This window comes from Triturus cristatus, chromosome 3_1, assembly GCF_964204655.1.
Source record: "Triturus cristatus chromosome 3_1, aTriCri1.1, whole genome shotgun sequence".
NCBI classification, from domain to species: domain Eukaryota; kingdom Metazoa; phylum Chordata; class Amphibia; order Caudata; family Salamandridae; genus Triturus; species Triturus cristatus.
This window is the reverse complement of record NC_140583.1, coordinates 294,228,328-294,253,106: the sequence shown is the minus strand read 5'-3', so window position 1 is coordinate 294,253,106 and position 24,779 is coordinate 294,228,328. Positions and strand designations below refer to the sequence as shown.

The 24,779-nt window shown below is 47.9% G+C and overlaps 1 protein-coding gene across 10 annotated transcripts in view; it reads left to right on the top strand.

Moving 5' to 3' along the window:
• The window catches only part of NEO1 (neogenin 1), a 552,683-nt gene that overhangs the window by 513,387 nt on the left and 14,517 nt on the right, over positions 1-24,779 (top strand). For all 10 annotated transcript variants that reach the window (XM_085643916.1, XM_085643915.1, XM_085643913.1 and 7 more), the window contains one exon: positions 14,077-14,169. In XM_085643916.1, coding sequence (XP_085500042.1) covers positions 14,077-14,169 — 93 coding nt within the window. The remainder of the gene's footprint in view (positions 1-14,076; positions 14,170-24,779) is intronic.

Here is a 24,779-nt window from a genome sequence, read left to right as displayed (position 1 = left end):
CAAAGAAAGGAACAAGGGAGTGTACTCAAACTACTTCCTGGTACCAAAGGTGGACTTAACACTAAGACCCATCCTGGATCTACGGTTCCTAAACAAGTACGTAAGGACGCAAAAATTAAAAATGACGTCCCTACAAGAGGTACTCCCGCAAATGAGAGACGGAGACTTCATGTCCACCGTGGATCTCAAAGATGCCTACCTGCACATCCCAATGAACAGGCAGCACAAAAGTCTGTTAAGGTTCGCTATCGGCAAGGTACACTATCAATTCACAACCTTGGCATTCGGGCTAAAGTCCGCACCAAGGGTTTTCACAAAATGCCTGGCGGCAGTGGCAGCGTACCTGCGGAGGGAAGGGATTCATGTATACCCTTATCTCGACGACAGACTAATAAAGGCAAGTTCACGCGAAAGATGCGAGGAACACGCACAGTGGGTCACGAACACACTAACGAAGCTGGGATTCTCAATACACTGGGGGAAATCCTCTATGGAACCAGAACAGGTGAAGATCTTCCTGGGGGCACAGATCAACACCTTACAGAGAACAGTGATGCCCAGTGACAAGAGAACACTGACCCTGCTGAAGGAGACGCGCCTCTACCAGAAGGGGCAAGCTCTGACAGTGAACAGCGAGCAAGATCATGGGGATGATGGCGTCATGCATTCACCTAGTTCCCAATGTAAGCCTACACATGAGGCCTTTGCAGGAATGGCTGTAACAGCAATGGTCACAAGCAAGCGGAAGTTGGGAGCATCTAGTGGTTGTAACGCACGCTGTGCAAGAAGAGATAGCATGGTGGAACAGGGAGAACATAACTATAGGGAAGCCCTTGACACCACCAAGCCTAACGGTGACCATCACCACAGACGCATCCCAGATAGGATGGGGAGCACATATGGACAAGCTCAAAGTGAGGGGTCTGTGGACTCCAGCAGATGCGGTCAGACACATCAACTACCTGGAATTGAAGACCGTATTCCTAGCCCTGAAAGCCTTCCAGAAAAAACTGTACAGCCAGAAGGTGTGGATACAAACAGACAATACAACAACGATGTTCTACATCAACATGCAGGGAGGAACACAATCATTTCCCCTATCCAACCTGGCGCAGGAGATTTGGAGATTGGTCATCCCACTCAACATAGACCTGCTGGCCATACACCTACCAGGGAAGGACAATGTGGAAGCAGACTGGCTCAACAGGCAGACTTCAGCGTCCCACGAGTGGGAGCTCAATGGACAGGAAACGCAAAGGCTATTCAGAAGGTGGGGTACACCGACAATAGACCTGTTTGCAACACACCAGAATGCAAAATGCCAACGCTTCTCATCCAGACAACCAGATAAACAATCCAAGGGGAATGCCCTATGGATAAGCTGGTCAAAAACATTTGCCTACGCTTTTCCACCAATACCACTGATACACAGGGTACTCAACAAGTGCAGGACCAGCAACATGACGCTGATCCTAGTGGCACCACAGTGGGCAAGACAGACCTGGTACTCACAAATAGTGGAGATGGCACAGGGACCACCACACAAGTTCACCAAAAGAAAGGACTTACACTCCATGCAGAACGGAGAGGTTCTACACCCAGAGCCAGAGAACCTCGCCCTAGCGGCATGGCTCCTGAAGACATAGTTCGCACACCTTAAGCTACCTCGAAGCACTATGCGAGTGCTCCGGGAGGCAAGGAGACAGACGACACGGAAATGCTATGGGGAAAAATGGAAGAGATACACACATTGGTGCAGGAAAAATAAACTGCAAAATAAGTTGACAAGGGAATCAACGGTGCTGAGATACTTCACGCACCTACAAAAGGCTAAACTATGTTCATCCTCACTAAGGGTACACCTCGCAGCGATTGTTGCCTACACACAAGGTGAGACGGGTGAAAGTTTCTTTACATCAAGAGTTGTAAAGAGGTTCCTGGAGGGGGCAAAAAGGATAGCACCACCAAAAAGAATGCCGCCGCCGGCGTGGAACCTCAACTTAGTCCTAACGGAACTTATGAAGGCGCCCTTTGAGCCCATTCACAAGGCCTCCCTTCAAATGCTAACAATGAAGACAGCCTTTCTGGTGGCAATAACCTCACTGCGCAGAGTAAGTTAGCTGCAAGCGCTAACGCTGCAAGAGCCTTACATCCAGATACACAAGGACAGGGTCGTAATGAGAACGGACCCACACTTCATGCCGAAGGTGGTGTCGGCATTCCATATGAACCAGACAATACAAATACCAAGCTTCTTTCAGAACCCTACCACAGGCGCAGAAAGGGCACTGCACACTCTAGACGCTAGAAGGGCGGTGATGCACTACATCGAGCGAACCAAGGAGCACAGGAAAACTAAGCAGTTTTTTGTGTCCTTCGCAACCAGCTTCCTGGGTAGACCATTAACGAAAGGCACCATCGCGCAATGGATCGCACTGACGATACAGTTCAGCCACAAACAGGCAGGGCAAGAACTATCGGAAAGGGCACGGGCCCGCTCCACAAGGAAGAAAGGAGCAACAATTGCTTTTCTGGCAAACACACCCATTCAAGACATATGCCTGGCGGCAACATGGGCTTCAGTGCACACGTTCACTAAGCACTACTGCGTGGATATACAAATGAACAAGGAAGCACAAGTAGGACAAAAGGTGCTTCAACATATATTCAACGACCAATGCTCATCTTCCACCCAGCCGCCACAAAAGTGACAAACCGCTACAAAATTGATGCACAGCATAGTGAATCCAGAAAGATTCATGCTGCAAAACGAATAGTTTACCTGTCGGTGTAGTTTTGCAGCTTGAAGATCTTTCTGGATTCACTAGCGAACCCACCCACCTCCGCCAGAAAGATGAGGATGGAGAAGAGGGGGGAAAGACAGAATGGAGAACAAAAGGAGACTTAAAAAGAAATGTGAGAGAGGATATGATTGAGAAGAAATACTGAAAATTGCCTAGGGTTAAAAAAAAAAGACCAAAAAAAAAAGAATCCGAAGATGGCGCCCCGAGGTGGGACTTCCGCAGGAAGCAGGACGACGTCATGAGAAGTGCACCAAATGGTGGGACGTCGACACCCATCTGGGCTACAAAAGAAAGACTACGATTCCGGACCCAACCACCAGACCGCGGAATAATGCACAGCATAGTGAATCCAGAAAGATCTTCAAGCTGCAAAACTACACCGACAGGTAAACTATTCGTTTCCTCCGCTGAAGACTGGGTTGAGTGTGTGTCCGGTTGTGTTTGTGGGGGGGGCGGTGACTAGTTGTTTCAGTCCTATGTTGGCAAGGTTCTCTAGGAGGAAGGCAGTGTTTGAATTGTGGTTATCCAGGTGGAAGTTTAGGTCTCTGAGTAGGATGTAGTCTGTGGATGCGAGAGCGTGGGGTGCGATTAGGTCAGTGATGGCGTTGGTAAAGCTGGCGCTGCGGCTGGGCGGCTTGTAGATGAGGGTTGTGTTCTATGATGATGATTATTTGGATGTAGAATGGTTTCTGTGTTTGTGTATGACAGTGGGTGTGGTGGGTCTGTTGACCTACAACATTGGGTCTGTTGATCTATGAGTGATGGAGATTGATAGTGAGTGTGTAGGCATATGATGTGTGGTGTGTGGCCATGTAGCTGTGGTGGCATATGATAGTTCTTGTGTTCATTTATGATGTTGTATTTTGGGATATATGATGGTTGATGTGCCTCTGCCCCTTGCATCCCCTCTGTTGCCATCCTGTCCTATTTATGCTGCAGTGCATCTCCTCTGTGCCCCTGCCCCTCTGATGTCCGTCTGACTCCCTGCCTATCCTATTTAACCCCTGCAGCCTCCCCTGTACCTCTCCACCAAGCAGCTCCTCAGAGGGTGCCTTTTATCTTCTGACTGCTGCCAGGCCCTCTGTAGTCCCCACCCAACTCGGCATGCCCCTCTGTGTCCTGCATCCCCTCCATGTGCCCTATGAAGCGTCTGTTAACTCTCACTTGTGTGGTACAGGTTGGAGTAGTGGCCATTTCTTTTCTTTCTTGTGCATGGGCAAGGTGCTTAGTGTTTGGGGATCAGATGCTCACCCCTCTTAGGCCATTAAGCAAGGCAGAGGCAACAACTCCTCTTCGATGCTTAGGAAGGCCATGAGAGTTAATTTTAAAACACGCTGACCAAGAGACATGTGAAACCCCTCCTCCCTCGGTCCTGGCCAGGCTACACTGGGAGTGGTTGAAGCATTTTTCGTAGATCTCTCCCAGCCTGCCAGCAATGCTAGGAAGAGAAATTTAAATATGGCTGTCTCCCAGGCCTGCACAACAAATTAATAAAGCATATTCTGTTCTCCCGTTTTGCTGCTTCATGTTTTTTTGTTTTTGTTTTTCTACCTGATGTTCATGACCAGTGGACAGGGTAGGTCTTGTGCGTGCTCAGTGCTCATGAGCAAAGTGTTGCAGATCTGAAGTATGGCATTCTTTGTACTTGCAACCTACCGCTAGCAAACTGAAAAATAAGCATACTTTGTTACACAAACTAGACACATCTGTTTTGGTGTATATCTCCCAAATGGCTAGTTAGATTTTCACTAAATCATGAAAATGCTCCAAATGATGGAATAAACGCCATAAATGTTTTTAACATAAGTTTTGGAGTTACATATGATGAAACTTCTTCAGTGGTAAATTCCAGTTTGCGACCGAATAACTGTTTTTGAACACTCCCACCCGTTATAACGTTTGAACTGTTTGATCAACACAAAGTTTTGGCATGCCAGTTTTGTCCAGGTGCAGGTTGGTTAAGATGGAGATACGTTATTAAGGCTGCTTGTTACGGTTTGTGTGCACATACAGTAATGTCTATATATGAGATAGTACTCACTGATTGTAAATGCCAACTTGTGGATTCTGGCTTAATAACCTGTTTTGGCCAAGAATGTACCAATTGATGTTGCATGTCAGGTGATTGGCTAATCTTGGGACAGGTAAATTGCAACTTGTTTTTAGAGTCTTACAGTTCGTTTGGATAATTTTACAAATTATATGTGTTAGAGGATTAATGCTGGTGACCAGGATGATGTTTCATTAGGTCCTTGCACATAACCATTGCCAATGTAGCCTCTTGCGGGCCCTCATATAAACATCTCCTCACTATTTCTGTAATGCCTCCAATTTGTGACCAAAGCTATAAGCTTGTTTGAAAAGTTCTGGTGATTCATTGTAGTTTCTCCTTCATTGAAAAGCTGAACCTAGAGACGGGTTTCCTTTATTGCTTTGGTTGAAATGATTTATAGTTGAGGATCGAGCTAGCATCAGAGACATTTTCCGAGTATGTACGAGTTAAAGACATGCTGCGTGGTCTTGTGTTACACTCTGCATGCATTCTGCCAAATAGTGCTCCTGAGACTTCTTCCAGAAGCAGTGCACGATTTTGCCCAAAAGATCGCCGCAATCTGTTTAGCAGTACTTAATCTATCTGGTTCTGCCTTTTCCCTTCTTAATTGATGTGGAATCTCCCTGCACATAAGCATGGAAAAGTGCCAGACCTAATTAAAACCTTCTCACCAATCCCTCAACCATCACCCAAAAACACACTGATTGGCTCATTTTTCAGGAATAAAAGTGGTGAAAAAGTCTTGCTTATGTACATGGTACTGGCATGGTAAACTCATAAAATGAGGTAGAAGTAGTTTCCGTTCCCACCACTGTGGCAGGGTACCAACAAATTGACATTGGAAAGTAGCCTTCAAACTAAGGTCCCAATTAAGAGTTGAGCAGTGCAGGGTGGCCGCAATTAGTTGCACTCCTTTGCACTGTTAAAGCATACAGTAAACATAACGGAATGTATTACAATTAGGATATAATTCTGGGTCATTTTCCTATTTGCCGCCTGCTCTGAGCCAGAATTAAGAGTTGATTGTCTGTGAGAGGAGTCCCCAGTCTTGGAAGATGGTGGGGTGAGCGTTGTTTGCTCCCCCAAGAAGATTTCAGGCGTCAGGTGTTTAGACAAGCTACAACTTTACCTGCAGCCCTTGCCCCTAGTGTTTCTGGACCCAGAATTATTGTGGAGCTTGGTAGTTTCTGGACCAACAGATCACTCAGTATCACATGGAATACATCTCCCATGGTTATACCTCTTAGCCTGACTGGTATTCAGGCCCTAAGGTTAACCTTAAGGAAACTTTTTTTTTTTTTATTTTTTTTTTTTAAAGACCTTTATTGACACTGCATCTTAGTATCACAGCAATATGCCTACATCCCAGCGGGCCGGCACTGCAGCACTCACTGTTCATGGTGTAGGGCGGCGAGGATGGAAACACAGCAAGTCGCCTACAACCCCATGGGGACGGCCGCGTCTGGTGGGCAAGCATATGGGCAATCGTCAACACGGGTCATCAACAAAAAACATAACCCCCTCCGAAAACCATAAACCCCTATACTAAAGCCATCCGCGCCAAACGCGCCAGAGCATTTTTACTCCATTACCCATCATTCTCCTTCCAGTCCAGGTCTTATGTCCCCTTCAGGACTAGCACAGTCCCCAAAACCCAGTGAGGTAGACAGCGCAGCCCTATCTCCCGGACAGTCCCAGTCTCCCCTCGCCGTCCACTACATGTCCCCCACTCTGATTCGGTTCAAGGATTGTGTCTACAGGTGTGGTGTGTGCTAACAAATATGTGTGAAGAGGAGCCCAAATATCTCTAGGACGTGAGGATGGTGGCATTAAGTCAGCAAAAATGTGGAGCAGCTCCTAGCAATAAATCAAGTCAGCCAGCCAGTCCTTGAATTTAGGGGCACGACCCCGTCCCCATTAACTGGCTATTCGTCTCTTCGCCATAAGGAGAGCAAGTGATGCGTACCTCTGCACCTTAACAGGGATACGCTCGGTATAGCCGAGAAGGACCGTGAGGGGATCTTCCTGCACGTGTACTCCCGTCATTTCATCCAGCGCGCATAGTATTTCCCTCCAATAGTCCCTGATAGGCGGGCAGCCCCAAGCCCAGTGTCCAAAGTCCGCCCCTTCTGCTCCATATCTATCACAGCGGTCTGTGTCGCACAAATGCAGCCGGTGAAGCCGGGGCCGGCGTGTAATACAACCTATGAATATATTTATAGTGTATCAGCCGCAACCTACTATTGGCAGATATATTGCCAGTCTTCCGGCAACAAAAGGCCCATTGCTCAGTCGTAATGGAACTGCCTAGTTCCGCCTCCCATTTTCCATTAGCCGGAGCCGGATCTCTCTCCCACTCCCCCTGTGTTACACGATACTTCTTTGATACCGCCCGGGCCGGAGATGATTGTTGTAGCAGCATATGTAGAGGAATCATGACGGTAGGCTCCATTGGAAAACACTGCGTCGCAGAGCGCGTGTCTTGCCTGAGCCGCACATAATAGAATAGGTCTAATGGCGTGGGGGAGGTATCACCAAAGAACTCCTCGCTGGTAAGGAATTTCCCATTTTTATACAATTGGCCCCAAGTGAGACAAGACAGTTTGCGCAGCATTCAACGACACCCCCCTTCCCCCGTAACTGGCAGGTCGTGCCTCCCCATTAAAGGCGCCAGAGGCGAGTAAAGTACCGGACAGTGCACTTTGTGCGCTAATTCCCGCCAGGCGCTAAGGGTACATTGTACTGTGGTAGCCGCCATATGCCTAGGGACAGCCAGAGTGCTTATATACGCTGTACAAGGAGTGGGCCTCATGTACCCATCTTCTATTGCTAAATGGGGCGTGTACGGAGGAGGGTGCATCCAATAGGCAGCGAAGTGAGCCTGGGCGCATAAAAAATATAATTCTATATCTGGGACTTCAAATCCACCCGAATCATAAGAGCGAGTGAGAACCTCCCAGGCCAGCCTGGGCTGCTTCCCACCCCAAACTAGCCGGATCATCTGAGTGTTAATGCATTAAAAAAAATATCGACTAGGGGCAAAAGGAATGTTGGTGAAAAGATAGAGAAGTTTAGGTAACACCACCATTTTAATCAAGGATATCATGGCTGCCATTGAAAGAGGCAGCGCTATCCATCTGGTGACCTTGTCCGATATGTCCTCAAGCGTACAACCATAATTAGCGCGCATTAACTCCTCCCGGCAGCGGTAGACGTGTGTACCGAGGTATCTGAGGGTATCCGCACACCACTCCAACGGGTAATCTGGCCTAAACACAGAAGTGGAGTCTGTGAGGGGGAACATTTGTGACTTCGCCCAGTTCACCTTAATGCCGGAGAGGTGGCCGAACCGAATCAACAGACGGAGAATGGGGTTTAGACTAATGCCAGGGTCCCGCAAATATAAAGTAAGATTGTCTGCAAATAAAGAAATGAAGATCTGCCGTTCTGGGTATACCAATGCATGATCCCGAAAGTGTTGTCGCACTTTGGCTGAAAGTGGTTTGATGGCTATGGCGAAGAGAAGAGGTGATAATGGGCACCCCTGACGAGTGCCACGTGTAATCTTGAAGGGGGACGACTGGATTCCATTCACCATAACTCTTGCTCGCACACCCGATAATAAGTTTATCCAGGCCAAAAATCGGGCGGGGAAGCCCATCCGCTGCAACGCAAACGCTAAGTAATCCCACTCCAGAGTCAAGCGCCTTAGTGGCATCAAGAAATATGGCAGCCGCGCTAACGTCAGGGTCAATGTCCTGTAGCAACGCAAACAACGTTCTCAGGTTATAAGATGTACCCCTTGTAGGCACAAATCCTGACTGGTCAGGGAGTGCCAGGGCCGGCATGAGAGGACTGATGCGGTTAGCAATTAATTTAGCCAACATTTTGGAATCCACGTTTATTAGAGACAAAGGCCTATACGAGTCACAGTATTGAGGTGATTTGCCCGGCTTAGGAAGAGAAATTATATGCGCCTCTCGCATAGAAGGAGGAAGTATCCCAGTCTCGCGAGCCTCCTCATATACTTGCCGCAGTATCGGTATGAGTAATAGGTGAAACGTTATAGAATTCGGCCGGAAGGCCATCCGGCCCTGGCGCCTTTCCGGATTGCAATTGCATTATGGCCTCTATTATTTCCTTATCTTCGTGATGTCGCAATAGGAATTCCCTCTGACCATCCCCCAACCAAGCGATTGCGGTATCATCAAAAAAGGAGGAAAAATCAATTGGGCAGTCTCTGTGAGTTTTGTACAGACATTCATAAAACCTGCGAAACGTCGCTACTATCTCACATGTGTCTCTGTGCGTCTGCCCATCATCATCCACCACCTCAAGGACCATGTTGGAGAAATGCGGAGGACGAATAAAAAGCCGCGAGGACTTTACCTGGTCTATCCCCCTCACCGTACTTGAGAGCCTTAAAATATTTCCCGCGAAACCTACACTCACTCTCGGCCGTCTCCTGATATTCACTAAGTACACTGCGTAATTGAGCCTGTAACTCCGGCGTGGGACTAGATTGTATTGCAGCCTCTATGCGCTTAAGGTCAGCGTCCAGTCTGCGTAAGGTGGAACGTATGTCCCTTAAGATCCCTCCACTCTTAGCCATGCATAAGCCCCGTATGGTGACTTTAAAGGTTTCCCAGACTGTGGAGTAGTGCGAGACCGAATCTACATTGCGAGAAAAGAAATCCGTGATCTCCTGCTCGAGTTCCCACTGGAATACAGCGTCCAGCAGGGACAGCTTATTCAGTCTCCAAGAAAGAAATGGAGATTCCACATGCGGTGGATTGAGAGCGATGAGCACTGGAGAATGATCTGAATATGTCTGGGGAAGATGTGAGGTGTTTGTAACCAAGGGGGCAAGACCCGCAGTTATAAGCCACGCATCAATTCTGGACCAGGATGCACGGGCCGTATTGTAACAGGTGCCTTCCCTCCCCAAAGGGTGCATATGCCGCCATGCATCCACTAACCCGAAATCAGTCATGATCGTTTTGAGGGTAGATTGCGCATGTGAGTAATGATGTGGTTGCGGGTGGGAACTATCCATGTCAGGGTGAATAGTGACGTTGTAATCCCCTCCCCAAAGTAGATGTGTGGACCCTATCTCTAAAATCTTGCCCCACAGGATCAGGAAAAACTCTGGGTCATCATTATTCGGCCCATAGCAAGACACAAATGTAAAAGAGTGATTAGCCATCCTGCCCCACAAGATAGCGTAACGCCCCTGTTTGTCCGCAATAGAGCCTATTGGGGTGTAGGGGAGAGATTTCCGTATGAGGATGCATGTTCCCCGAGCGTATGATGAGTATGAGGAGAAGCAGGTGTAACTGGCCCATCGTGCAGCAAAGGAGGGGGGGGGCAGTGGGACTGAAATGCTTTTCTTGCAACATCGCACAGTGTATCCCATGCCGGTCTAAATAGGACAGTATGTGTCTTACGGGGTTCTCTCAGTCTGCTCACATTCCAAGTGAGGAAATGATAAGTGGGGGGTCTAGTGCTGTCAGTCATTGTAACCCCACAGGTATGTCATTGGTGAGGAAAGACCTGACTCAAGTCGACAGCGGTATCTGGGTGTATAGGTTAATAATATAACAGTGGCACGTGGCGGAACGTATGCTCCATTATGGCTCAATTGAAACAACTCCCTTCCCCCTCCCCCCTCAGCAGCCCAATCCTGCCGTGACTGTCAGCCCTCCCCCCCCCCCCCCTCCCTCGTTACCCATAAGGCCATGACCCCAACGTGGGATCGTGGCTCAACCATTAACATTATCAACAAATTAATTCTGCTCTGATAAGGGTTCACCCCATGGGTGCCGTCTAGAGGGCAACCAGGTGCTTACTCGGCTACTGTCTGGTGTATCAGATAAGTTCAATGCAGTCCGCTTTCCCAGCATTGTAGTCATTCTGAGCTGCCTATGGCATCCGCTGGGCCTGGATCATGAGTCAGAGTTCCTTAAAGCGCTATTTCCGAGACACCATGATTCCAGAACTACACTCAATTCCCCATGTGGGGAAGGGGGCCAGCAGCGACCTCTCCAAAGTGGCGGCAACTTTCACAATTTCCAACCTCTGTCTCCCATCATTGTCAACAACCCGGCCCCTGGAGCGTGGAATGTGGTTCAGCGATCCCTGATTGGGATAATGCACTCATAGGGCGCAGCACTCTCCATTCACTCTATATCAGAAGTGCCCCCTCCATCCACCGTTCGGCGGGGCGGGGAGGAATGTCCCGTCCCAGGCCTCGGCAAGGTCTTTAGAAATTCCTGCGCTAGCTGTGGAGAGCTGAAAAAATGGTGTTTGCTCTGATACGTAACTTTGAGTCGGGCAGGGAAGAGCATCACATAAGGAATATTGAGCTACTGCAGCCGCTTCTTCACCGGGAGGAATTTCCGTCTCTGGTCCTTCACGGCCATGGTGAAATCGGCATAGAGCGAAATGTTCATCCCCTCATAGCGGAGCTGACCCTGTTCGCGTGAAAGGCGTAAAGCTGTTTCCCGATCCCGGTAATTTAGCATCCTGGCAATTATCGAGAAGGCCTCCCTGCCAAACAGCGTGACCAGGAGGCGTTCCACATAGTCCTCCATCCTGCCTGTCGCCGTGGACTCCGGTACTCCCAGAATGCGGAGGTTATTTCTCCTAGAATGGGATTCCAAGTCCTCCTTCTTAGCCGCTATGACTTTCAGGACTCACTCCAATTCAAGCGTTTTCGTCGATGTCGCGGTGGAGGAGTCTTCCAAATCCGAGATGCGTCTTTCCGCTTCCGCCAGGCGATCCTCATGCTTGTCCACTCTGTGTAACCCCATCAAGACGAGCATTCATGGAATCCATTTTAGATTCAATGGATGCGAGGCTAGATTCCATAGCCAATAGTAGCTCCTTCAGGTCTGCAGTTGAAGGTGCCGGAGCTTCCGCTGGACCCTCCTCAGGATCCGTGTGAGATCGGGTACCCTTTTGCGCCTCAAAAGTTAGCTTCGGTTGGCGCGCATCTGGCTTCCCCATGGTTACCGGGGGGGTGGGGGATCGGTACGATCCAGCGAAGGCCCCAAGCAATTGCGTGGACACAGACTGGGCCGTTGCCCGCAAGGCCAATGCCAAGCAGGAGGGCTACCGCCGTGTCCTTCTCCCCCCACTGCCCCCTCTGGTATGGGCAGCCCCCTCGCTCTCAGCACCCTCAGTGTTGCCAATGAAGCAAAAAAAAGAACAAAAAACTGCGTGATGACCTCTTCAGCGGTGAGTTGTGACCATGCCACGGCAGTGCCCCCAACGTCTAATCCACAGCCCCCGCAAGATCACCGCTCAAAGTCCACACAGGGGTGACCAGGGCACAGTTGGGTATAATTAGTGAGAGTCAAAGGGTTCAGCAATGGCAGCCGGGCCTCTTTCTGCGTTTCTAGTCTCTGGAAAGACATGGGGGGGTGGGGGGGGGCGGCAGTCCGTTCCCCCAGACACCCCCACTCTCAGCACACAATGTTCCCCCCCAGGGCGGGCAGCATAGAGGCAGTCGCCAGCCCTATCCGCAGCTACGCGGAAGTGTCAACCGGCCCAAGGAGCCGGAGCGCGCTCACCGGGTCCAGCGCGGCAGCAATCTCGAGTCCGCAACACGTCTCCCTAGCGGCCGCTCACCCTCACATGGAGCGTTCAGCCACAGCAGCGTGTCCACAATCACGCACCGCTCTGGGCGCAAGGGAGCCTCAGTCTAGCAGCCAGCGCCTCCTCTCAATCTGCGCACGGGGGTCCGAGCTACTGCCAATGTCTGTACGGGAGTCCCCAGCCACACACCACTCCGCCTCCGCAGCGCCGGCCTCGTGAGATGCTGATCACTCACCAGGTCCGGAGCGGCCGCATTCCCAGGCCCGCGAGTCGTACCTCCGGCGGCCGCTCACTCCCACATTGGGTCGCTTAGCAGCAGCAGCGATTACAGCCTTCACTTCGACAGGAAGCCCCGGGCCGGCATCAGGCGCCCTCTCTGACCTCGCATAGGGGCCTCCCGTCCCGCCAAGCTTCCAGCACTAGAGTCCACTGCTTCGCGCTGGTCCGCTCTTCAGTGGCCGGCTGCTGCCTTTTTATGCTCTGACGTGGTGAAGCTCTTCAGCGATTTCCGCCGGACCGCCAGCAAATTTCTCAGTTCTGTCAGCATATATGGGCTGCCAATATGTTCCGACGCTCGTTTTTGTGTGCTGGGCGCGTCCACGCTCCCGAGTTTACAGGATTTTAGCCGGATCTGCCCCCGAACAGCAAGTGCGGTCATCTTGCTTGGTGCCCTCTAGCGCCCCCCTAACCTTAAGGAAACTTTCTCTTTTTATGCTTATCCTTCAGACAGAAGTCCATCAGGACCAAGTACTGCAGTTTATAAACCCACATTTTTCTACCATCTTTTTAATATACCTAGGTCATGCTCCAAAGAGTTCCTATACATCTTCCACTTTCATTAGGGAAAAGTATAATCGTCAAAGCAGCTCTCCAAGTGCGGAGCACCTTTCCCTTATGTGCAAAAACATTTGAATGTTATGCATTGTGGCTTGAGGTTTTTACCTTTGGGAGCAGGGAGTCTATATCCAAATTAATGGTAGCGTGTGTGTCTTTACTTGTTGAAGCTTGTAATTGAGTTGGGGGACACAGGAGCCTGTGACCTTATTCAGTTTAGTCCAAGGTATCTTCTGTTGTGGTATTAGCTAGGTAGTAGGGATGTATGAACGTGACTTGGGCAGCTGTTCATATTTTTGCATACTACACAATCATGTTGATAACTATATCATTATTTTACTAGGATTCATGTTAGGTTTACCAGAACTGTCCTGAAGATTTTCTTCAGCTACTGAATTTACCTCAGTGACTATCCATCCATTTGATCATTTGATATTACGTTGGGTCAGCTCTATACGAATAATTTAAAGAAGAATACTTTTTTGCAGCAGTGGGTCTCTGATTTCCTTCTAAAGGTTTGGTCCCACTGTAAAGTGTTTGCTGATTTGGCAATGCCATAGGTATTGGATTATGGTTGCCATACTTGAGTTATTAGGAGCAAAATCAACAGCAGCAAAATGTTGCAGCAGAACAACTCAATATGAAAAATTGATGTGGCAGTCTATAGTTACATAGTACCAGTGCAACGATTTCTTCCTATGATTACCCTAAAATGTCCTTTGGTGTCTGTGTTGTGTTAGGTGACCACAGAGTTGTAACCTGATTACTTTTTTTTTGTCTACTCAGGGCACGAGTCTGAAGACAGCATGTCTACACTGGCAGGAAGGCGTGGCATGAGACCCAAAATGATGATGCCTTTTGAGTCTCAACCTCCACAACGTGAGTTTGACACCTTGATGGGCAGAAGACATTACATAACAATGGTGTATGATACTGTTTAGGGTTTGAAAAAGATGAGGTTGTCAGTAAAGTGAATATTTTGAGAGCGAAATAATAGAGTGAAACAATCATTTACACCAGACAATACAGAAGGATATTTAAGTACTACAAAAATGGAAAAAAGATTATGAATGCAAACACAAGCATTTGATTTCATGAGATCGTTGAAATAAGCCCTGACATAGTTGGCAGTAGACACGTTTCGGAATATGAACTAGGTTTGTACACTGAATAGCTTATTTTTCTCTGAAAGTTGATGTGAGGTAGTGTTGATTAGTTAAGGGAGTTAATGCGGTGGTGGGATGATAGAGGGTGTTAATGGGGAAGTTAGTCTGGGTAGGTAATGGGAAACTATTGATCGTGAATGAATGAATTTGGCACATGCCCATACAATGGCTTGGGCTTTATAGGTGGTAGCTAAGATGATAGTTGACGCAGATGAAAATTTAGCTTGCTGCAATGGGGGTATTAATTTAGATGTTAGGCAGTTACTGAGATGATTGTGCTGTTAATGTGGCTGTAAAAGTTGAACTTAAAAATCAGACCCCTACCCACATTGCTGGCCATATTCTGGATGCTATCTTTAGCAATCATGATATAGTTACAAATCCAGAGGTTTTACCTCTCACTTGGTCCGACCACTCTGTCATCTTCGAGATTAGAGAACCCAAGGAAATCCCTATTCAGCTCACTAAACAGCCCCACCTTCTATCAAGATTCTAAGAATTTTAAACTTGAGCCAACTTCAATCTCAACTAATAGAGGATCTGCCCTTTTCTTCACCTGATTCTGAAACAGCCGCTCAGAATTATTTGACATGGCTAAATCATGCCTTTTCACAATTTGACCCCTGAAAAGCCAATAAATGCAGGAGAATTAAACCCTCTGAGCCCTGGTACTCAGAGGCGCTCCGCCTAGAAAAACAAAAGTGCAGACAACACGAAAGGAGATGGAGACTTAATTACGAGACTCATAAGAAGGAAATGTACTAACTCTCGCCGGCCAAATATAAACATTTATTTTCTAAAGAAAGAACAATATATTTTACAGCTCAAATAGAATTCTCTAACAATTTACTTAGGGAGCTTTTCAAATCTATCAGCAAACTCACTAAAGTCTCAGCAGCCAAAGGAAATACTAGCAGTCAAACGTTCTGTGACGACATCACCCTATTCTGTAGGAATAAGGTGGAACACATCTATAATATTTTTAATGCTTCAGGGAACTATTACCCGACGTCACAGCAAACCTTGGTAAAGGACACTTCTCAGCCTAACGTGACTAGCTTTTTGGAAGTCTCTGTATATCAGGTAGAACATTTATTCTGTCTACTAAATCAGGATCCCTGAGCAATCCATGTCCTCTGTCGGTGCTTAAACAAATTTTATGAGCCTGTAGCCAAATGTCTAACCAACATTTTCAATTACATGTTTTTACCAGGTATTTTTCTATTAGTTTGGAAGAAGGATTCTATTCTACCACTTCAAAAAAAAAAATCTAATCTCGATCCTGACATTCCGTCTAGTTACCGACTTATTTCTAGACTTCCTTTCCCCGCCAAGGTAATTGAAAAAATTATGAATGTTTAACTCACCCAATTCGTGAAGGAACATAATTTGTTGGATCCAACTCAACGTGGATTTAGATCAGATCATAGCACTGAGACAGCGCTGCTCAAAGCCACAGACAAGCTTACAGCTACCCTTGATGAAGGAGGAAATGCTGCTTTGATTCTGCTGGATCTATCTGCGGCCTTCGATATGGTGGATCATACAACACTATGCCACTGCCTCCAGGCAATGGGTATTAAGGGTACAGCTTTAGGTCTTCTCAGGTCATTCTTAAACAATAGGGAAAGCACTGTGACACTTGACTAGTTCAGTGCCAAAACTTTCTCACTACCATCTGGGGTGCCGCAGGGATCCTCGCTCAACCCCTCTTTTTAACCTATATGTGGCTGAGCTTGCCCCTTTGATACAGTCTTTCGGTCTTTCACTTCTTATACAGATGAGACACTAATTGTGGTCAATAATACTAATACTAGCATGCAGCTTCACAATTGCATGAGAGAAATCTGGATGGACAGACATTGTTTAAAGTTAAATTCAGAGAAGACCGAGGTAATCTTCTTTGGTAACAATCCTTACTTTTGGACCCCTGACTGCTGGCCGGCAGAGATGGGCTCACTTCCAACTCCAACCCCTAAGGTTCAAAGCCTGGGAGTGATTCTGAACGACAAACTTAACTTTGGCAAACAAGTTAACTCTATCATATCCTCTTCATACATTGGTTTAAGAACCATAAGAAAGATCCTCCCTTACATTCCGGTCAGTGCCAGGAAAACAGACATTTCCTCCCTTATTTTGTCCAAAATAGATTACTGCAACGGCCTATATGTCAATCTGCAGAAACAATATCTCGATAAATTGCAGGTTCTACAGAAGTCAGCCGCCAGGTTACTTATCAATCTTCCTAAACATCAGCCTGTATTCCTGGCCATTAAAGAAATACACTGGCTTACTGTCAGTAATTGCATAAGATTTAAAACCCTTGGTCTCACCTTTAAGGCCCTACATGGCATGGGACCTAAATTCTTAAGAAATGCCATTACTTGGTACATTCCCAATAGGAACCTTAGATCCCTGGGCACTTACACAGTCACTCCGTTCAGATAAAAAAATTAGGCGGCAGTAGCTTCCTTGCAGGAGCCACTAGACTCTGAAATACTCTGCCCCTCCATATCAGATCCCCTTCTTCTTTGCTGACTTTGAGAAAACTTCTGAAAACTTGGCTCTTCAACTTGTAATATGCTTCTTCTACCACCTAATCCCGCACTATGCCTAGCTATCAGCGCCAAGACACCCTAGGGTATACGTTGCGCTATAAAAATTCATTAAAAAAGAAATAAAAAAAAAATCATGGGGGTTTGAGGAGTGGTGGGGGCAAAAAGATGCTTGCAGGTTTGAGATTTTGTTTGGTTGATGTGGCAGTTGGATAGGGGTCTTCTGAGCAACTAAGTGGTTGAAAATGTGAAACTTTAGTTCAGTTATAGTTGAATGTCAATTGGGTGGAAATTAGCTTGCCGGATGCTGGGTGGGGTAATTGCTGATTCATTCTTTGATGGAGTTGTGCGCCAGCAGGTAAAACTGTTAGATTGGTGGTTGATTTTGAAGTTTGTGATGATACAAAAGGCAGCTAAGTTTTAGAATGTGGTAATTAGCTGCCAGTGATAAGAAGTAGTTTGAATTTGTCTGTAGTACACCAACTGTATCACGCTCCAGCCCAAGGGAGGTGGTTTCTCTGTAACCAATTTTCTGGGTTTGTCGATGTTTCAGTGGTGGTCCTCGAGGTAGTTGTGGCAGTCAGTATGGCCAGCATGGAAAATCTTTGAAGTGGTTGAAGGTGTTCATATTAACTTGGTGTTGCGAAAAGGAGGTGCCCTCAAAAGTCACCTAACAGAGTGATTGTGGAATTATCATATGCGATGACCTCAGGATGCTGAATGAGGTTTGCTATTTATCCAATGATGCCTTGGAGAGGTTAAAAATAACACTGGGATGCAAAGCTGGTCGAACTGCGCACACAAATGAAGACTGCACTATCGGTGTACACATCTATGAATAGGCCACATCTGGATTTCTGTATGGCATGGAGGTCAGCTCTCAAAGTAGATGAATATGTAGAAATGGGACAGAAGGGCTGCAGTGCTAGTAAATGGTTTATAGAGTTTTTAGAAGAGGCTTAGGCATTTGAGTATGTGTACCCTGGGCAGAAGGAATGAAGAGGGATGGTACAATCTGCTTTCAAATGTTGAAACATACCTGTTCGAGGCATATGAGCTGCAGATCACACACTGAGGATAAGATCGCCATCTGGTGTTGGGCTCGGATGATTGCAGGTTGTTGTTGTCTTCGGAAGAAGCCTTTGGTCACGAGGTTGGTGACTCCTCCCCTGGACAACAGTGCGCATGGGCATCCACTCCATCGGCAGATTGTTTTTTTCCGCCATTGGGTTCGGATGAACTTTTTTCCGCTCCAGCAGAAAACTTCCAGCAATCGATTTAACTCTTTAATCTTCATTCCATCGACGTCGACATCAACTCGGACCGGTTCCGGAAGCGGCTGATGGACAGGACACCCTTCAAAAAATGCCCCCAGTGTGGAGCGAAGTTCCCCCACAGTGACCACCACGAGGTTTGCAACCTCTGCCTGTCGCCGGAACACAACGAGTCCACCTGTCCAGCTTGTTCCGCTTTCCGTTCGAAGAAGACCCTCCGGGACCGAAGAGCTCGACGCCATATTATGGCCAAACCAGCTCCAGAACCGGAGGACATCTTTGCTCAAGATGTTCCCGAAGACGACACCGAAGATCTCGAGATCGTGTCCGAGGCCGACGATTCCGATGACCTCATCACTCCAGGGCAGCGTGTGAGTACCACCCCCCCTGCCCCTGCCCCATCCAAAAAAGCATTGGTCAAGACTCCGCCAGCTGGGCCCAGTCGCGACCGGAAATCCTCTTCAGAAGCCCCGCCCTCGGGCCCGGCTCCGAAGACATCTAAGCCTGTGGGTGGCTCGGGCTCGAGCAAACCTCACCTGATTGTGCCTTTAACACCCTCGGCACCCAAACACCCACTGTTGGCACCGAAACAGGCTCCAAGACCGAAATCTCCTTCGGCACAGAAACGTTCCTCGGCACCGAAGTCTCCACCGGCACCGAGACGTTCTTCAACATCGATGCCTGAAAGTCCATCGGCACCGAAACCTCAGTTGGCACCGAAACCTCAGTTGGCACCGAAACCTCAGTCGGCACCGAAAACTCAGTCGGCACCGAAAACTCAGTCGGCACCGAAAACTCAGTCGGCACCGAAAACTCAGTCGGCACCGAAAACTCAGTCGGCACCGAAAACTCAGTCGGCACCGAAAACTCAGTCGGCACCGAAAACTCAGTCGGCACCGAAAACTCAGTCGGCACCGAAAACTCAGTCGGCACCGAAAACTCAGTCGGCACCGAAAACTCAGTCGGCACCGAAAACTCAGTCGGCACCGAAAACTCAGTCGGCACCGAAAACTCAGTCGGCACCGAAAACTCAGTCGGCACCGAAAACTCAGTCGGCACCGAAAACTCAGTCGGCTCCGAAAAAATCGTCGACGCCAAAAACTGCGTCCCCGCCGAAAAAAGCTCATAAAGACCCGAAGCGGACGTCACAGACACCACCTTCGGAGCCAGATGAACTTTTTCGACCAGATCCTACTCAGAAGCGGATCTACATCAATCCTAACACGGGACATGTGACTGCCATCCCATATAAAAAGCGGAAGCTGGACACTACACCTCCCCCAGCTCCCATACGGAAAAAGGACTGTGCTACTTCACCACTTCGTCCTTCCTCTCCTGTTTTACCTCCTAACCCGTCCCCCCCTCCTCCTCCTGATTCTCCTTTACCTTTACCTTTACCATCTCCCTATCATTCACCTCCTCCACAGGATGATAATGATGACTTAGGGGGAGGGGCGGACCCTGATTTATTTAATGATCCTGTTGATCCAAACGACCCTTTTACGTTCCCAGACCCAGCACCCATGGATGACTGGTCTTATCCTATACCTGACATGCCTGACCCCACTACCTACCCCTCCAAGCCCTCCCCTCCTGATGACCACCTAGGGTTCGGCCAACTTATAAATAGGGCAGCAACATTCCACGGCGTTACAATGCACACAGACGCCCTTGAAGAGGACTTTCTCCTTGATACCTTTGAGCAGTCACAAAAGACTGTTCACATACTGCCCATGATCAAAGGGGTTATAAAGCATGCTACTGAAGTCTTTAAGGACCCTGTTCGAGCTAGGGTTCTCAACCCACGCATCGAAAAAAAGTACCGACCAGCCCCGCAAGACCCTGCATACATTAAGGCCCAGCTCCCTTTAGACTCCCTAGTCGTATCAAATGCCAGGAAGCGCGCTAACTCACAGACAACTGGAGAAACGCCTCCCCCAGACAAAGAGTCTAAGCTTTTAGAAGCCTCGGGCAAACGGGTCGCCGCGCAGGCGGCTAACCATTGGCGTATTGCGAATACCCAGGCCCTGTTAGCCAGGTATGATAGAGCGCATTATGACCAACTTGAGGACCTTATGCAACATCTGCCTGAACCTTTTAAGTCCCAGGCCTCTGACCTCATCCAAGAAGGCAAATTAATATCTAATGCCTCCATTAAATGCGCCTTAGATGCAGCAGACACTGCTTCTAGAGCGGTCAATACTAGCGTCTTACTCAGACGACATGCCTGGCTCCGTATTTCCGGTTTTAAACCGGAGGTTCAAACCGCAATTCTAGCTCAACCTTTCAACCAAGAGCAGCTATTTGGCCCTGCAGTGGATACTGCATTAGAAAAAATGAAAAAGGATAATGAAACTGCCAAGTCTATGGGAGCACTGCAGTCTCATCAAAACCGGGGTTCCTTTCGTCGCTCCTTTTATAGAGGAGGCTCCAAAAACACATCAACTGAGACCACGTCCACCTTTAAAAATTCTGGACAAACATCCCCTAACAGAGGTTATTTCCGGGGAGGTTATAGGGGAAACAATAACAAAGGTCGAGGGCGGGGCAACAACAACAACACCCGCACCTCACCAGCCACCAAACAGTGACTTGCCACCACTCCCCCCAGACCATTCCACTCCGGTCGGGGGGCGACTCCAACAATTCCTGCCTGTCTGGACTTCCATCACCACAGACAGGTGGGTAAGACAAATTATCCAGTCTGGCTACTGCCTCGAACTCATACAATCCCCCCCAAACATACCGCCCAAACAACGTCCAATGTCCTCGCATCATCTCTCTCTCCTCAAACAAGAAGTTCAATCCCTGTTACAAAAACATGCGATAGAACCAGTCCCCCTTCAACATCAGGGAAAAGGGGTATATTCTCTATACTTCCTCATTCCCAAAAAGGACAAAACACTAAGGCCCATACTGGATCTCAGACTACTAAACCAGTATATACATTCGGATCATTTTCACATGACCACTCTCCAACAAGTCCTCCCACTTTTACAACAGGGAGACTTCCTCGCCACATTGGACCTCAAGGACGCATACTTTCACATCCCTATGCATCCCGCTCACAGAAAATATCTACGATTTGTGGTAGATGGGCAACACTATCAATTTACAGTTCTCCCATTCGGAGTAACAACAGCACCCAGAGTGTTCACCAAGTGCCTAGCAGTCGTGGCAGCGCATCTCAGAAGACAACAGATCCATGTCTTCCCCTATCTGGACGATTGGCTCATAAAAGCCAATACATACCAAAAATGCGTTCTCCACACTCATCGCACGATTCAAACTCTCCACGATTTGGGATTCACTATCAACTACCCCAAATCCCACCTACAACCTTCCCACTTACATCAGTATCTAGGAGCAACCATAGATACATCCAAAGCCATTGCCTATCCCAGCACAGCCAGGATAGCCAGTATACAAAATCTCATCTCTCAATTTCAAACTCATCCATCTCTTCCAGCAAGAGTGTTCATGCAGCTCCTAGGCATGATGGCGTCATGCATCTCCATAGTCCCACACGCACGACTTCAAATGCGTCCCTTACAGGAATGCTTAGCACAACAGTGGAACCAAGCTCACGGACAACTTACCGATCTGGTGTTGGTGGACAGTCGCTCACTTCGATCACTGAAATGGTGGAACACCATCAACCTGTCCAAAGGGAGACCGTTCTTAGAGCCTCTTCCACAAGTTGTGCTAACTACAGACGCATCTCTCACGGGGTGGGGAGCCCACCTCCTTCACCATACCACTCAGGGCAGATGGACCAGCCAACAAAAACTGCTCCACATCAACCACCTGGAACTCTTAGCAGTGTTCCTAGCACTAAAATCCTTTCAAATTCACCTAAAGAACAAAACTGTCCTCATACGCACAGACAACATGACGACAATGTATTATATACAGAAACAGGGAGGGACACACTCTCTCCAACTGTCCGAACTGGCACAGCAAATCTGGAGATGGGCAATTCCCCAGAACATCTACCTGTTAGCAGAACATCTCCCAGGGATCCACAATCAAGTGGCCGACCTCCTAAGTCGCCACACACAACAGATCCACGAATGGGAACTACACCCCAAGGTTCTACTCCCCTTCTTCCAAAAGTGGGGACAACCAGACATAGACCTGTTCGCCACTCCCGAAAACACAAAATGCCCAACCTTCGCCGCCAGGTTTCCACACCCACAGTCGAAGGGCAATGCCCTATGGATGAACTGGTCAGGCAGATTTGCGTACGCCTTTCCGCCTCTCCCACTAGTTCCATTTGTGGTACGCAAACTGAAACAACAGTCACTAACACTAATACTAGTGGCTCCCACTTGGGCACGTCAACCGTGGTTCACCACACTTCTGGAACTATCTTTAGTTCCACATCAAAAGCTACGCCTCTCCCCGGATCTATTAACCCAGAACCATGGAGAAATCAGACACCCAGATCCTCAAACACTGAACCTAGCGATCTGGCTCCTGAGATCCTAGAGTTCGGTTACCTCAATCTCCCTCCAGACTGTATGAATATCATAAAAGAAGCCAGACGCCCTACTACTAGAGCGTGTTATGCCGCTAAATGGAAACGATTTGCCATCTACTGCGCTAATAATGACATACATCCATTGGATGCTTCCATCCAAAACATCATTTGCTATCTACTACACTTGCAAAGATGCAATCTAGCGTATTCCTCTATACGTTTACACCTAGCAGCCTTGGCAGCCTACTTGCAAAATAGGCAACACCTGTCCCTTTTTAAGGTACCAGCCATCAAAGCGTTTATGGAAGGTCTCAAAAGAATTCTTCCCCCAAGATTGCCACCTGCACCAGTGTGGAATCTCAATGTGGTTCTAACAAGACTCATGGGTCCCCCATTTGAACCTATGCACAAATGTGAATTGCAATTCCTAACATGGAAGGTAGCCTTCCTTATCGCAATCACTTCCCTCCGCAGAGTAAGTGAAATACAAGCCCTTACACTCGAGGAACCTTTCTTACAACTACACCGTAACAAAGTGGTTCTTAGGACAAACCCTAAATTTCTTCCAAAAGTGATTTCCCCTTTCCACCTTAACCAATCAGTAGAACTACCGGTCTTCTTCCCAAATCCAGACTCGGTAGCTGAAAGGGCCCTACATACCTTAGATGTTAAAAGAGCCTTGCTTTATTACATCGACAGGACAAAACCTTTTCGAAAGACAAAACAACTCTTTGTTGCTTTCGCGCCACCACACAAAGGCAACCCGATCTCCAAATCAGGAATAGCCCGGTGGATAGTTAAATGCATCCAAATATGCTACCTCAAGGCTAAACGTACACTTACAGTTCCCCCTAGGGCGCACTCCACGCGTAAAATAGGGGCTTCTATGGCCTTCTTAGGCAATATTCCCTTAGAAGACATTTGCAAGGCAGCCACATGGTCTACCACGCATACCTTCACTAAACACTATTGTGTTGACGTGCAGGCCAAACAACAGGCCTCCGTGGGCCAGGCTGTCCTAAAAACTTTATTTCAAGCTGCTGCAACGGATACAGGCGACCACCGCTAAGGGGAGCACTGCTGTATAATCTATCCTCCGTGTGTGATCTGCAGCTCATATGCCTCGAACGGAATATGCTACTTACCAGTATGCATCTGTTCTTGGCATGTAGAGCTGCAGAGTCACACACGCCCGCCCGCCTCCCCGGGACCTGTATCTGTTCCAGCATCCGTCTTACTTAGACATTACACATGGACATCCTTTCTTTCTTTTCTATATACTCCATCTTTTCCCATCATGGCGAAAAACAATCTGCCGATGGAGTGGATGCCCATGCGCACTGTTGTCCAGGGGAGGAGTCACCAACCTCGTGACCAAAGGCTTCTTCCGAAGACAACAACAACCTGCAATCATCCGAGCCCAACACCAGATGGCGATCTTATCCTCAGTGTGTGACTCTGCAGCTCTACATGCCAAGAACAGATGCATACTGGTAAGTAGCATATTCCTTCTTGTGCAAGATGCTAGCATTCTTCAAAAAAGGTACTCCTCAAAATATCAGTCACATGAAGAGGGAATAAGAGTTCAGGATGGCCTATGGAGTAACTTTTATATTGAATTATAGATGCGCAGCTTTTCATTTCGGAAGGCCTGGGGGAAGATGTGGGAAGTTGCTTTTTAGCTGCATGATGTTGTAGCAATAAATACAGCTTTGAATATGGTATTTGTACTAACTACATACAATGGAAACAACAATCCAATGTTGTAACCACACACTCCAGATTTTTTTTTAAATTCAATTCTCGTAAACTTATCCGATGTGTCTTGTAGATCATATGCTATCTTTCTGTAGGCTACTGATTGCCATATCCTATGTAACCACAGTGTGGTGTTAGTGGTGAGGCCTTTAGCTACAAGGCTCAGTATGGTCTGTTTTGCTGCTAGGAAAAGGTGAGAGATTCTCTTCTTTTTGAGGGAGTATTCTTTTGAGGCAGCCCCAGTAGGATTGAT